This window comes from Mus musculus, chromosome 10 (assembly GCF_000001635.26).
Source record: "Mus musculus strain C57BL/6J chromosome 10, GRCm38.p6 C57BL/6J".
Classification (NCBI taxonomy): domain Eukaryota; kingdom Metazoa; phylum Chordata; class Mammalia; order Rodentia; family Muridae; genus Mus; species Mus musculus.
This window is the reverse complement of record NC_000076.6, coordinates 76,075,252-76,091,617: the sequence shown is the minus strand read 5'-3', so window position 1 is coordinate 76,091,617 and position 16,366 is coordinate 76,075,252. Positions and strand designations below refer to the sequence as shown.

Sequence of the window (16,366 nt, the reverse complement as noted above, 5' to 3'; positions counted from 1 at the left end):
ATTGATAGAATACTAAGGCCAACAACATATTCTTTGAAATACCCTCCTCAAGAGAGTTACTATGGCTAATTATTGAGCCTCTCTAAGCTTTATGGTACAGAAAGAGATAACGAGATATGTTGTGTGTAGTTTTAAGAAACACACTTCCACCTTTCCCTCCACCAGCCTCACTCCTGGCTTGCTCATTCCTTCTGGCTAGCTTCACCAAGCCACTAGCTACTACCCCAGCTTCTCTCTTTTTCTGCCCATCTTTGTTCCTCAGAAGAAAAACCTTCAGACAGCTTTATTATCTTTGAACTTGCCAAATAACACAATTGCTGGGTACAGAATCTCCTACTCAGACCTTATCAGCTAGTCTATATCAGCCATCCTCTGGTGGCAGAGGTCACCAGTTCTAGCTACCCCAAGATCTTACATGGTTGATGCGTACTTCTCATTCCAAAGCCTGGCCAGAAAGGCCCCTTCTCTTTACTCCTCGGACCCGGAATCCCCACCTTTACCCTTTGTGCAGCAATTGGCTCCCACCTTCTTTATTGACCAAATCAAGAACCAATCAGGGAACCAGACCTTACTATCAGTACCTCCTCCTACAGGGACATGCCACTGCCTTTATAGTCATTGAACAATGAATTACCTGTGGTGAGTGTACAGAAGAGAAGGTGGAAATTGTTCAGTGACTTGCAGGGGAAATTGAGCTGGGGACATCTAAGTGGAGTCTTGGAGGAGGGGCAGGAGCCTATCAGGAAATCGAGGAAAGGAGGTGGATGTTGGAGCAGGAAACTCAAAGGCCTGAAACTTGTGTTTCTTTCCCATCCCCACTATTGCTTCCATAGTCAATCATATTTTCCGGAGCCATATTCATTCAATTGGCCTTGGGATTGAACCTCTACCTGGCTGTCTTCATCCTATTGGCTATCACTGCTTTTTACACGGTGGCTGGTAAGTCTGCCTCTATTTTTACTCACCCATAGTGTGTTCTGTTTGTCTTCCCTCAATCTGTGGTTGGTAGAGGCAGTGTTAGCCTTCTCAGGGCCAGATTAAGGATACCATCCCATTGCCACTGTGAGAATAAAGCCCAGGACGAGAGAATTGCAAGAAATGTAAGAGAATGCTCATTGTGAGATGTAAGAAGATTGATCAAGACAACAGTATGCAGGCTGAGCAGGTTATATTTAGAAACAATATAATATATTCTCAGAATATATGTATATATATATATATATGTATATATATATGTATATATATATATATACACACACACATATATATATATATATATATATATATATATATATATATATCCCAAAAGGGGGTATTTGAGTAGATTATTATGGTAAGCTGTTGTAGCATAAACTCTTCACTTTTCCCTTATTTAATATTCAAAAACTCACCAACATGGAACTCCACCAGTAATTCACAGAACTTTGTATCTCAGTGAGACAAGAAAAAGAATTAAATACATTAACACTTAGGAGAAAAACGATGTCAAGACAAGCTGTGGCTCACATAGGACCCATGATATGTTGTCTGCTGACTCCTTTCTCTGCTTGGGATGGAGGAGAACCCAGAGGTGAAGAGGGAAATCAGGATGCATGGCTAAAATGTCCTACTCCATTAATCTCTCTCCACAGGGGGTTTGGCCTCAGTGATCTACACAGACTCTGTGCAGACTTTCATCATGCTGCTTGGCTCCTTAATTCTCATGGGGTTTGGTAAGTGAAGACTGTGTACTGTACCTTGGGCTGGGGAATTATGGGAAATGTTTCCTGTCTGTTTGTTCTGTAATGTTGCCTCCTGGTTTTACAGTGTTGTACTTCCTTCTCATTTAACTCCCTTAATGGGCATGTTAAGTCTAGTCATCTGGCTGGGGTTCTTTGGCTGTGTTAGATAGCAACTGTGGGTGGGCAGCAGGAATCATGTCAGTTCCAGCAGCACCAAGTCCACTCATCTGTTGGTAGTCTCACAAACTTTTCCTGGGCAGATATGACCTGACAGCTAGACTATCTGCTTCCTCTTCCCGCTGATATTCCTTTCTTCTCCATTCAGTCTCCTTGAAAAGCTCTCCCTTGAGTTAGATTCTTGGGCCATTGAGCTTTCATGTCGGTCTGAGTGCCCTTCAAGTATCTGTTTCTGATTACATTTTGAAATCCTGTATTCTTTTTCTCATTGCCTCCTCCAGCCTTACATTGTGTTTCCTTGTGCATCAGTGCAGGAGTTTCTCCTCTTTAAATTTATCAACAGGTTCCTTTGTGTCCTTTTCAAATGTCTTGATTTTTATTTTTGATGAGCTTATTATTACTATTTTCAATTTTGTATCTTGGGGTTAATCTAGGCAGTAGTATTCAAACAGTAGTTGGAGCAGTAAGGCAATGGGAAGGAATTAAAAGGACACAAATAGAAAAAGAAATCAAACTATGCCTGTGTATATGTTATGTATGCAGCTGGTGTACCATACATAAGAAATCCCAAAGATCTATAAGAAAACCTCTAGAAATAATAACCAATGTGGCAGGATACAGAATACATTTTAAAAACTCAATATCCTTTCTGTTTTGTTTTTTTATTTGTTTGTTTTTCGAGACAGGGTTTCTCTTTATAGCCCTGGCTGTCCTGGAACTCACTCTGTAGACCAGGCTGGCCTGGAACTCAGAAATTCGCCTGCCTCTGCCTCCCAAGTGCTGGGATTAAAGGCGTGTGCCACCACGCCCAGCTCTCAATAGCCTTTCTAAATACCAAAGACAAACACAGAGAATGAGACTGTGGACGCACTCCCACTCACAATATCCTCAAAGAAAACAAAATATCTCAAAATTAAGCAGAGCACAGAAAAAAAAAAAAAGACAACACAATACAAACTTTAAACCTCTGAAGAAAAAGATAAAGGTGGGTTAGAGTGAAAGACTCCGTGAGGAGCCCCTCACTCAGGCCTCACAGACACCCAAGAACTCACAAGAGACCAAGCTTGATGCAAACTACATGAGGCTTTATTTGGGGAAAGCCAGAGCTCTGGGGATGACTCATATCCCACGCAGGGGTAGAGGAGTCAACCACAAGGGGAAAGGGGTCCCAGTTTTTATAGACCCTCAGAGGGGAAAGGAGAAGGGGGGAGTAGGGGATTTCCAGATCTAAACAATAATCTATTCTCAGGAAATGGGTATGGGAGGGGTACAAGGAAAGAGTCTGGTGCAGGTGTAGCAACTCTGGATTGGCCTGGCTGTGGTTGCTGGGGAGATTTTCTGACTCTTTCCCAGCAACCAATATCACAAACACCTGGCAATGGGCTTCATCAGTGGGCACACACATGGGTTCAAGGAACGGTCAAAACATTGGCAGACATACAGGTTCAATGAGTGGCCAGAGTATTGTGCACCTCTATTTTTCTAAATCAGTGAAGCTAGTTCTGCTAGCAATAAAATCTATTTTGCCAATTTCAGGGCTTCTGTGACCTTTTACATTCTGTCAGGATCTTTCAAGAGAGATGGCTCAGTGGTTAAAAGCACTAACTGTTCTTCCAGAGGTCCTGAGTTCAAATCTCAGCAACCTGGAGACAGGAGTTGATGGAGAAGCCATGGAGAAGTGCTGCTTACTGACTTGCTCCTTAAGGTTTGCTTAGCCCACTTTCTTAAAGAACCCAGGACCACCAGCCCAGGGATGGCACCACCCACAATGTGCTGAGCCCTCCCCAATTAATCACTAATTAAGAAAATGCCTTTCAGGCCTGTCTACAACCCAATCTTATGGAGGCATTTTCTAATTTGAGGTTCCTTCCTTTCAAATTACTTTAGCTTGATAGTTTTGTGTTAACTTGACATAAAACTATCAAGAATACCTCGGAATTCTTATAAGCAGTTACAAGGTACTCAAAGATATAACCCTATGAAGGCTATTCTCATTCAATCTGCCACACTAACACTAAAGGCCTTTGGAAAATCCCTATAGAAACCCACTACCATAGACTCATTCTAATAAATATAAAAGTATAAAAGAAGTTTAAACAGAATTACCATACAATGTCAGACTGTACATCATATGAAACCAAATCAAACCCCCAGTACCAGGAGTGGGCTACATCTTTTTGAGTTTTTGGCTCAAGGAGACTTCTAGTTGCCTCCTCCCAAATATTACAGGATATTGTTAATGTTATTGGTTACCGTCCATAGCTAGACTATAAAACTCTATTGCTGAAAACACCATATATATGTGTGTCTTCAAACATAGAAAAAAGGAACTAGTACTCAACTAGAAGATTCACCTCAAGTGAGCGACATCCAGGGTGCTGGAAAGTACCATTTGAGTTACTAGAGATTAGAGTAGTCATTCTTCCCATCCAGCTAGAAACCCTAAAAGCTACAGTATGACCTGATGCAAGATATTCCCACTGGTGCCATGGTGGCACAAATGTTATAGGAGTAACCAACCACTTTTTGATTGGGATTAAGGCCCACTCCATGAAATTGAAATCATACTGACAAAGTTGGGTTTTATTTATTTATTTATTTATTTATTTATTTATTTATTTATTATTATATGTGAGTACACTATAGCTGTCTTCATCCAGAAGAGGGAGTCAGATCTCGTTATGGATGGTTGTGAGCCACCATGTGGTTGCTGACATTTGAACTCCGGACCTTCGGAAGAGCAGTCGGGTGCTCTTAACCACTGAGCCATCTCACCAGCCCCCTCATACTGACAAAGTTAATGAAGTCAATAGCCCATTCCTTCATAAGTCACGGGCCCTAGGGGAAAAGTTACTCTTATTATCCTGCCAAATGACCTTAGCAATAAAATGACTCTTCATGACATATGCAAGAGCCATAAATCAGCACACCCTTCACCCCTCGTCAGAAAAGCAATAAGATGCAATTGACAGAGACCCATAACAATGTACACAAGAGTGAGAGACTTTAAAACAGTCAACCCTACATGACAGGTCTTTATCACATCCCTCCCCTCAAGGCTCAGGAACCTATGAAGAAGAGGTAATAGAACTCTCCAAGGAAACAGGGTCTTCCAGCCACAGTAGGAGTGATGCTCATATGAGCTTATATAGAGATTGATAGCATGGACAGGTTCAAGATAGACAAATCCCAGAACAGAGAAAGGAAAGGGGATATAAAATTCCACTCCTAACCAACAAGATATTTGTAATTGGTACCTGCTAAGAGAGAAAAGGAAAATGGTTTTCTTCAACAGACTGACAATAAGTGTGTCAGCCACACTCCAGGGCATGTTTTATGCTCAGGGGTAGCTGGTCAACAGAAATCAGACTCCATGTTTGTTTGGGTTCTTTTGAAGGGTGGGATGTGTGGTTTTTGTTTTCAGGAGTTGTTTTACATTTTAAGAGAGAGAAAAAACATGAAGTTGGGTGAACGATGAGGAAGATGTGGTAGAGAGTAACGGAGATGATTAAAATATATTGTATGAAAACATTTAAATTAAAACCAGGGAGAAAATAAAACCAGGGAGAAAGGAATCCTAATGTCGTTTGGGTTTGGATTAACTGATGGCTCAGAATGTTGAATTGTTTCACTATGTGTTTAATGGTCATTCATATTTTATTTGGAAACCATTCAGTTTTATTGCCTATTTTTAGTACCAGCTTGTTGGCTTATTTGTTAATTCAATTCTTAGGTTTTTTTAAGTTAAAAAAGGGATCTCACTATGTAATTCTAGATGACTGGAACTACTTAGGCTGGCTTCAAAATCATGATGATTACCTGCAAAGTGAAAAATTCTGGTTTCTTTGGAAAGTTAATTATGTCAAATATTGTTTTGCTGGGGCACACAAACAAAAGGATGTTTGTTTTGCTGAAGCAGACACAGGTGAAAGGGTGTTTTCGTATAGCAAACATGTGAAAGGACACATGATGTTTAGAAGGAATTTAAACATGACCCCACAGACAGTGGGAGCCCGAGCATTAGTTGCCTTGCTCTGCCTCACTAGTCTTTGCTGACAGTACAAATGTCTTGGTTCACCTTACATTGTGTTTCTGAGCTTTGCTTGCCAGAGAGTGAAACTTGTCAAAGAACTTCTTGTGAGGTCTTTGGGGCTTTTTGCCACTTCAGCAGACTCGGGTCAGTTGGTGAGCCTCTCTCTGTTTCTTCTGGATTACACTTCCCTTCCTGACTCCTGTGTGGTGTCTGCCGAACGGACTGGACTGCAGCATTTGGTTCATGTTTGGTGTTTGCTAGTAGACTGAGAACTATGAAGGTTGGAACTGCCCTGTCTTAGTCAGAGTTTGTATTCCTGCACAAAACATCATGACCAAGAAGCAAGTTGAGGGGGAAAGGGTTTCTTCAGCTTACACTTCCACATTGCTGGTCATCACCAAAGGGAGTCAGGACAAGAATTCACACAGGGAAGGAACTTAGAGGCAGGAGCTGATGCAGAGGCCATGGAGAGGTGCTGCTTACTGGCTTGCTCAGCTTGTTTTCTTATAGAACCCAGCACTACCAGCCTAGGGATGGTACCACCCACAATGGGCCCTCCCCCATTGATCACTAATTGAGAAAATGTCTTACAGCTGGATCTCATGGAGGCATTTCCTCAAGGGAGGCTCCTTTCTCTGTGATAACTCCAGCTTGTGTCAAGTTGACACACAAAATCAGCCTGTACATGCCCCAAAGAACTATTTCTAAACAGGTCCACTTCCCCTGTATCCAAATAACCTTTCTTGTCCACTACCTCTGGTGGGTGGTGGGCTAGAGGGGAGGTTGAACCCTTGTTAAACTAGATTGTGAAAAATATACACTAACTCACCTGCTTCGGCCTACGAAGCTCAGGGAGTTTCTGTATTCATCAAATATTCTTTTTTAAAAAAAAGAAAAAGAGATTTATTTTGCATATATGAGTATACTTTAGCTGTCTTCAGACACACCAGAAGAGGGTGTCAATTACAGATAGCTGTGAGCCACCATGTGGTTGCTGGGAATAGAACTCAAGACCTCTGGAAGAGCAGTCAGTGAGCCATCTCTTCAGCCCTTGTCAAATATTCTCTTTTTTTTTAAAGATTTATTTATTTATTTATTTATTTATTTATTTATTATATGTGAGTACACTGTAGCTGTCTTCAGACACTCCAGAAGAGGGAGTCAGATTTCATTATGGATGGTTGTGAGCCACCATGTGGTTGCTGGGATTTGAACTCAGAACCTTCGGAAGAGCAATCAGTGCTCTTACCCACTGAGCCATCTCGCCAGCCCTAAAATAAATGGGTTATTTTAAATTATGATCTAGTCAGAGAAGAGCCTAGTGTTATGGCCAAGGTTTTTTTTTGTTTTTGTTTTTTGGGGTTTGGTTTTTTTTTGGGGTTTTTTTTTTTTTTTTTTTTTTTTTTTGGTTTTTCGAGACAGGGTTTCTCTGTATAGCTCTGGCTGTCCTGGAACTCACTTTGTAGACCAGGCTGGCCTCGAAAGAAATCTGCCTGCCTCTGCCTCCGGAAAGCTGGGATTAAAGGCGTGTGCCACCATGCCTGGCTAAATATTCTTTACATTAATTCCCTATTGGAGAAATTCTTGACAAAGATTTTCTTTTTTTTTTTATTTATTTATTTATTTATTTATTTATTATATGGAAGTACATTGTAGCTGTCTTCAGACACTCCAGAAGAGGGCGTCAGATCTCGTTACAGATGGTTGTGAGCCACCATGTGGTTGCTGGGATTTGAACTCTGGACCTTCGGAAGAGCAGTCGGGTGCTCTTACCCACTGAGCCATCTCACCAGCCCGACAAAGATTTTCTAATATTCAACATACAGCCCAGAGCTTTTCTCCTAGATCATTCTGGATCTTGTCAAGTTGACAAGTTTTTACTACTTTAGAGGTGGTGGGTCCTGGGAGAATGGAGCCAGTAAATGAGGCAGACTGAAGTCTCATGCAATGATCAACTTTATTCAGAGCATCAGACAGTTTATACGCTGAGGGTTAAGGAGCGCCGTCTGCATAAAGTATAGAATCAAAAGAACAAGCTGCACTTGGCAAAAACATGTTTTTCCATAGAGGTGTATAAACAAATAACAAGAGCCAAGTTGAATAGTGTTAGGTTGTCAGGAGTCGCTCAGGACACTGCTCTAGGGATGGGAAAACACAGTCTGAGATGTGGGGTTCACTGAACCTGAGAAGAGGCCCCAGGCTGTGGGGTTCTCTGACTCTTGGATATCCAGGCACTGCTGGGAGTCATGGAAGAGCCGATAACAGAGTCAGGGGTCACGGGTTGGGCACAGCATCTAGCCCAGGGCCAGGAGTAAGAGGAGCTCCAGCTTGTCCCAGCAGTGGTTGTCCTTAGCTTGGCAGAGGCAGGCTTGGTGGTGGTTGTGACTGGGAGCACAGAGAGGCCTTGGATGGGAGAATTAAGCTGTGGCTCTGTAGTTGAAGGCCTTCTCCATGGCTCACCATGGAGGATCTAGGTGAAAGAGACAGGCCATAGTTCTAAACAGTTTATTGGTTGTTCACGGCAGAAAATGGATGCATAACATTCTACACCCACTTCTGGGGGGCGAGGGGGCTGAGATTAAATACCCTTTGCAGGGAGGAATATCTGGGAAAGGAAGCTTATTGGCCAAGCCTTCTGGGCCTCTATGCACCCCATTAGCATGGAGAACTGTTTTAAGTCTATGTGACCATAGGACACATTTCTTTTATATGAGAAGCATGGCACGTGTTCCAGGTCAGGGATCTGGCAGGGAGCGGGGAGTCGCCTAAGCCTCAGTTGTGTGCCCACCCAGTCTCCAGGTCTCAACCTGCTCTACCTTACCAAACTTCCTGGCATGGTTTTACCATCCAACCTCTGTGTGTGTGTGTGTGTGTGTGTGTGTGTGTGTATTTCTCTGTGTGTGTTATGACTGTCCCTCTGTGTATCTCTCTGTGTGTATTTCTCCATGTCTCCCTCTCTGTGTTTGTCTCTCTCCCCATCCCACTCTCTCTCCTTTTCTCTTACTCCATGTCTCTTTCTCTGTCACACTTTCTGTGTGTCAGTGTGTCTCCCTGTGTGTCCCTCTCTGTCTCTCTATCTCTCCTTCCCCCCACCCCCTTTCCATCCTAATCCAGAGGCCTCTGCCTTTTTTTTTTCTTCTCACACTTATTTGTATAAAATTGTAATTCCCACTCAGTTTTGAACAAGGAAACCAGACTACAATAAAGCCTATATCACTAGGGCTTCAGGGCAGGAATGGAAGCCGTGTACATCTGTTCTTTTCAAAATGATGTCTGTTCTCCTACTTTACCATGAAGTTTGCAGAAAAGTGGGTGGCCAAAGAAAATATGACACTCAGCAAAGTGACTGAAACTTGGAAAAATCAAACAGAAATCAAGCATCGCACGTTCTCCCTCAGTGAAGATCCCAGCCTGTGATTTATACGTGTGTGTATGGAAACACTGTAAATGTGGGTAGAGCATAACTTATAGAAAGGGATGGAGAAAGGAGAAAGGAGTGACATCAGTGGTAGAAAGTACAGAACACGGGCGTGAGAGGATAGAAAGATACTTTTTTCTAGTTTTAGCTGTCATGGTTGTAAGTATGTATGTGTGTGTGTGTGCATATGCGTACATGTTTGTGTGTGCACGTGTGTGTCTGTGCATGCATGTAAGTATGTATGAATGTGTGCATGAGTGTATGTATGGATGTGTATGTATGAATGTGTATGTATGAATGTGTGTGTGTTGAGTAAAAATGTAATTGACAGAGAAAGTGTAAAACCATAACAAAGTTCCCTTGCTTCTAAATGGCCATTTTGTAACTGTAAACAGTCTAATGAGATGGACAGAGTTTGGTACTAGGCAAATGTTATTAAGTGGCAACCTTAATTGGGCTGCAAAAGGTTTTTTTAGTGTATGAGTTCATCACTTTGCTAAGTGATTTTCTTAAGAAATAAGAAAGAAACAATATTAAGGAATTATTTTCTTTGAGTACTCAGTGGAAGCCAATAATCTATCATGGACAATCCCAAAGGCATACTCGGACCATTGGGGAAAGTACTGATGTCATGACCATGCTAATAGGTATTCAAGTACCTTCACTGCAATGGAGTGCTTGTGAGCATGCAGTGTTTGAAATTCTCACACACTCTTTCTGATGTCTTTCTAGCATTTGCTGAAGTCGGAGGCTACGAGAGCTTTACCGAGAAGTATATGAATGCCATCCCCTCTGTAGTGGAGGGGGACAACCTGACCATCAGCCCCAAGTGCTACACTCCTCAGCCCGACTCCTTCCACGTCTTCCGAGATCCAGTCACTGGAGACATTCCATGGCCGGGACTGATATTTGGAATGACCATTTTAGCCATCTGGTACTGGTGTGCCGATCAGGTGAGCATCGACATTTGCACATGTGATTGTGGTTTTATTTTTCTTGTTTGATGTAAAAGCACTAGCTTCTTCTATTTTGTACACATTAACAATATTTAAAGTGTCAGACACCTTTCTATGTCTTGTCTTGTCCCTCCTCAGCACACTGTGTCCCCCACCTCAGAGACACATTCAGCTCTTTCAGTTAAGTTTTTGTTTTTGGATGTCATTTCTAGTCTCTAAACCACTGCATCTGGTATATTCTGTGACACATCAGAATTGATATAATTTTTGACAGCAGTAGAAATAGACACTCACCAAATGTAGAGTGACACACCGAATCAGGATCTTAAACTTAATTGGACCCCAAATAATTCAAAGGTTTATATTAAGTCTCTCTTTAGACTTTCTAGTTTTAGTGGTTTTCTCTTAGTTGAGAATTTAGCTTTCCTTCTTTAGTTCCTGATCTTGGGTTGTCCCGACCTTTCTACCCACCTTGACTACAATTTTAGAGCATTCAGTTTACAATTTTTGTCATTATATAGAAGTAATTATTTGCTATCACATACACACATACATACACGTTTTGGCTCTGCGCGCATGGGTGACTGAGTTGTGGCTTTCTCTTTTCCATGAACAATTCTCATTTTTACCTTAAAGTTTCTTGGTAATCACTACTCATTATGTATCAAAACATCTGCAGATTGGTGGAACACCCTCGCAGTATTTATTTTTAACAGAGCTGTGGCATCAATCATGTGTCAGAGTAGGAGATTCCACTTTTATCCTATCTCAGTAAACAAAAGAGCAAGACTTCACACTGTGACTTTTTTTAAAAAGATTTATTTATTTTATGTATATGAGTACACTGTAGCTGTAAATACGGTTGTGGGCCATCATGTGGTTGCTGGGAATTGAACTCAGGACCTCTGCTCGCTCTGGCCCAAAGATTTATTTATTATTATACATATGTACACTATAGCTATCTTTAGACACACCAGGAGAGGGCGTCAGATCCCATTACGGATGGTTGTGAGCCACCATATGGTTGCTGGGATTTGAACTCAGGACCTTTGGAAGAGCAGTCAGTGCTCTTAACCACCAAGCCATCTCTCCAGCTCCACACTGTGATTTCTCACAAGCTGCTAAGAACAAAACACAGTGAGTGTTTTGTTTTGTTTTGTTTTGTTTTGTTTTGTTTTGAATCAAGAGGCACCTGGACTGAAAGGCAGAGAGACAAACAGAGACAGAGAGAGAGAGACAGAGAGACAGAAAGAGACAGAGAGAGAGAGAGAGAGAGAGAGAGAGAGAGAGAGAGAGAGAGAGACTCCCACCCAAGAACAGCCCACAGAAATCTGGATACCCAACTCCTTTATTTAATATACAGAAATGCACAGAGAGGGATTGAAAAAAATGTAGAAACTGGAAAATCTATTCCAACTGACAGTAATTAAAATCCCCGTAAACTCTCCATAATGAAATGGAGATAAGAGATTTACCTAACATAGTATTCAAAAGGATGCTTACAGCCAAACTCAGGGAGGTGAGGAAGGCAATATATTGACAGACTGGGAACTTCACAAGAGATACATGATATTTAAAAGTAACAAGTCACTGGGCGTAGTGGCACACAGGCCTTTAATCCCAGCACTCAGGAGGCAGAGGCAGGAGGATTTCTGAGTTCGAGGCCAGCCTGGTCTACAGAGTGAGTTCCAGGACAGCCAGGGCTATACAGAGAAACCCTGTCTCGAAAAAACAAAACAAAACAAAAAAGTAATAAAATAATAACAACCTCCGGAAGGAAAAAGGAATCAGAGATGCAAAGCCAGGGAGCTGGTTGACCAGCTGACAGGATGCTTCAAAAACTGTTCCCACGAAGACATGTTACAGTCAAACTGTCAAAACGTAAATGCAAAGACAAAATATTAGAAGCTGCAAAGAAAAGAAGCTTTCCACAGTGTGACGGAAACCTGAGGCCGAACTGGGTTTTTAATGGAACTCCTGAAAAGCAGAAGAAAGTAAGATTTTTATGTTCAAAAATGCTAAATCAACCAAGAACATCGTAAGTAAAGGAGTCTCCAGATGATTTCTGTGGACTGCCCTTGGGCAGGAGCCTCCCCCCTCCTCCCTCCCCCCTTCCCCCCCCCCCCACACACACCCCTTTCAGTCCTGGTGCCCCTTGATTCCTTGTAACACTCACTGTCTTTTGTTCTTAGCTTGTAAGATATCAGTGTGAAATCTTACTGTTTTGTTCACAGAGCTAGGATAGAAGTGAAATCGCCAAATCCTTCCAAAACTAAAGGGGGAAAACTCCTGGAGAAAAATGTAGGAAAATTTTATTTATTGTCAAAATTTAGATAATAGACTCTTTCTAGAACAGTGGTTCCCAACCTTCCTAACACTGCGACCCTTTAACACGGTTTCTAATGTTGGGGTGACCCCCCCACCATCAAATTATTTTCATTGCTGTTGCCTAACTGTAACTTTGCTATTGTTATGAATCATAATTGTCTTAGTTAGGGTTTTGCTGCTGTGAACAGACACCATGACCAAGGCAAGTCTTATAAAAAACAACATTTAATTGGGGCTGGCTTACAGGTTCAGAGATTCAGTCCATTATCATCAAGGCGGGTGCATGGCAGCATCCAGGCAGGCATGGTGCAGGAGGAGCCGAGAGTTCTATGTCTTCATCCAAAGGCTGCTAGTGGAAGACTGACTTCCAGGCAACTAGGGTGAGGATCTTATATCCACACCCACAGTGACACACCCATTCCAACCAGGTCACACCTATTCCAACAAGGCCACACCTTCAGATGGTGCCACTCCCTGGTCCAAGGATATACAAACCATCACAATAATGTAAATCATTTTGGAGAGATCTGATTGCCAGGGGTCTCAACCCACATTGAGAACCACTGTCTAACGGGTCTGCAGTAGTCCAGGAATAACAGGAAGAATTGAAAAATAAGACTGCGTGACATTAAAAGACTTTATTTCACAGCAGGGAAACAATTGCCATAGTGAAGAAACATAAGATATAACAAGAGAAAGTCTTCGCCAGTTACCAATCTGGCAGGGGTATGAATACCTAAAATACATGAAGGAAAAAAATTAAAAAAAATAAAATAAAATAAGCCAAGTAAGCAGACAAAGCTCCAAAGTAACAAGATCACAAACAGGTAAACAAGTTCTCAAAATAAGGAACACAGATGGAGGGGGCTGGAGAGACGGCTCAGCAGTTAAGAGCACTGACTGCTCTTCAAGAGGTCCTGAGTTCAATTCCCAGCAAACACATGGTGGCTCTCAACCATCCGTAATGAGATCTGATGCCCTCTTCTGGAGTGTCTGAAGACAGCTACAGTGTACTTACATATAATAAATAAATTAAAAAAAGAAACACAGATGGATGATAAATATTGGGGAAAGTTCAATATTCTTAACTGTCAGGGAAATGCAATTTTCTACCACCTCACGATAAGAAAGGCTCTCACCAGGAAAACAATACATTCTAGAGATGACCCTTGGAGTGGCAGGGGAAGTAGCCCTTATAAGCTGTAGTTGAGAATGTAAATTATCAAAGTCACCATGAAAATACATATAGAGCTTCATCAAAAAGCTACAAATACTCTCTCTCTCTTCTCCCCTCTTTCTGCCCTGCACTCATATCAGGATTTTAATTTTATTGTAATTTAAGATTGTTCACCCTTCATACATTCATCTAGTTTAACTTATATAATTTTATTCTGTAATTTCTTTCTCTGTAATTTAACTTTTGTTTGTTGCCCTGCTTGCTTCCTTTTCTACTATGTTCCACCTTTAGTGGGATCACGAGTTTGCAACACTGTCTTTTAGAAATGCTCTCATATTTTTACTTTGTTGCTGTTCCCTCTCTGATATTTACTGAATTTAGTTGGAACTCCTTCTCCTGGAAATCTTTTGTTTTTTTTCTCTTTCCTTTCCCTAACTCTTGCTCTTTTCTCTTGCCCTTCAAAACATTCTTCTCCACTGTTTTTCCATATCTCTCATTTAACCATGTATTATTCTGTTGCTGTGATCTTCATGACTAAGACAGATTCTAGAAGGAAGGGCTTGGATTTGTGCCTCCAGAGAAGGAAAAAGGCTATCGACATCACAGCGGGGAAGCATGGCAGCAGGCAGGGCTAGAGTAGCAAGCTGAGGGCTCACATCTTACACCTTGTGATGGTTTGTATATTCTCAGACCAGGGAGTGGCACCATCTGGAGGTGTGGCCTGGTTGGAATAGGTGTGTCACTGTGGGTGTGGGCTTAAGACTCTCACCCCAGTTGCCTGGAAGTCAGTCTTCCACTAGCAGCCTTTGGATGAAGATGTAGAACTCTCAGCTCTGCCTGCACCATGCCTGCCTGGATACTGCCATGCACCCACCTTGATGATAATGGACTGAACCTCTGAACCTGTAAGCCAGCCACAATTAAATGTTGTTTTTAGCCAGGCGTGGTGGTGCATGCCTTTAATCCCAGCACTTGGGAGGCAGAGGCAGAAGGATTTCTGAGTTCGAGGCCAGCCTGGTCTAAAGAGTGAGTTCTAGGACAGCCAGGGCTACACAGAGAAACCCTGTCTCCAAAAACTAAAAAAAAAAAAAAAAAAAAAATGTAGTTTTTATAAGACTTGCCTTGGTCATGGTGTCTGTTCACAACAGTAAAACCCTGGCTAAGACACACATCAAACAGGAAACAATAAGAGCAAACTAGGAATGGCTCAAGTCTTTCTGGGAATCCACAAACAACCCAGCTACATCCAAGAGTATTGCTTGTTCTATACAAACAATGGTTTGGATGGTAAGAGCCTATTGCTGATGACAACATCTATACAACTCAATGAACAGAGAAGGTGAACTGATATCTAGCCTTCACCCCTACAAACTAATGCTCATGATACCGGAAGGTACAATACCAGAGGAGAAAGGTAAACACCAACCTAGCTGCGAACCCTTTGCTCTACAATGGTCACCTGCCAGCAAGATGTGCTAGTGCAATAGTGGAACAGAATTTGTGAAAGTAACCAACCAAGATCTGATTTAAGGCCCACACCATGAGATGGAACCCACAACCGACAATAGTTGAGTGGCCAAGAACCTAAGATTGGACAATCCAGGGACCTGGGGTAAAACCAAATACTACTACTGTTCTACAAAAACTTAAAAAAAGAAAAAAGAATCTAGCAATACAATGACTCCTGAGAACATTCTGCTGTACTCATGGATCAGTGGATCTCGCAGCTATCATCAGAAGCTTCCTCCTGAAGCAGATGGGAATATGGAGACCATAGCCAGACACTGTGCAGAGAGTAAGAGACCTTGGAACACTCGGCCCTAAATGGGATGTCTCCATCAAATCCCTCCCCTCAGGACCAAGCCAATTCTATCACTTTCAATTCCTAACTAGATGAGTTCTCAGAATAGTCTGAAGAATTCTAGAAATGAATGCGAAAAGGTTCTATTTTCATGGCTTCCTAATTATGGTGTTTCCATGGTAATGGGCTTGCCCCACTAGAAGTAAGTTACCTGATAATAACAAGGAAGATGTTAAGAATATGTATATACAACATTCCAGACAAGAACACACAGCTATGGCAGCACCAGAAGTGGCTTGAGGAGCATGCTGCCCTACTGTGCTGCAATCTGGGTGTGATAACCATGCTTCAATAATAGATAATGTACATTACTTTCCATGTGATCAGGGTCATGAATGCATTTTATACATTTGTATAAAATGTCTGGGAAGCCCTATGAGAGATATTTCTACTTTAGAGCTGAGAAACAGGAGGTTTACAGGGCTTAAGCATTGCAAATTAAATAATACAAATCCTGATACTGCTATAAGCCCACTGGTTTCCACTAGCCATACCTTTTTAAAGTGATTTTTAATGTAATTTAATTCTATGCATATGAGTGTTTTGTCTACAGGTAAGTATGTGCACAATCCATGTGCCCTGTGTCCATGGAGATCAAAAGAAGGTATTAGATTCTTCCAAAACTGGAATTATAGATGTTTATGGCTGCTGGGAACTGAACCCTGGTCCTCTGCATAAACAGTATCAAGAGCTTT

General features: G+C 41.8%; 1 protein-coding gene and 1 long non-coding RNA gene across 5 annotated transcripts in view; one reads left to right on the top strand and one right to left on the bottom strand.

Moving 5' to 3' along the window:
• The window catches only part of Slc5a4b (solute carrier family 5 (neutral amino acid transporters, system A), member 4b), a 52,401-nt gene that overhangs the window by 19,401 nt on the left and 16,634 nt on the right, over nt 1-16,366 (top strand). For all 4 annotated transcript variants that reach the window (XM_011243522.1, XM_017314051.1, XM_006513945.2 and 1 more), the window contains 3 exons: nt 834-939; nt 1,632-1,712; nt 10,082-10,302. In XM_011243522.1, coding sequence (XP_011241824.1) covers nt 834-939; nt 1,632-1,712; nt 10,082-10,302 — 408 coding nt within the window. The remainder of the gene's footprint in view (nt 1-833; nt 940-1,631; nt 1,713-10,081; nt 10,303-16,366) is intronic.
• Nucleotides 11,116-13,001, bottom strand: Gm16222 (predicted gene 16222). Its single transcript, NR_152793.1, has 3 exons — nt 12,878-13,001; nt 12,482-12,594; nt 11,116-12,176 (listed from the first exon to the last, which is right to left on the bottom strand). It is a non-coding gene; the product is annotated as a predicted gene 16222 (long non-coding RNA).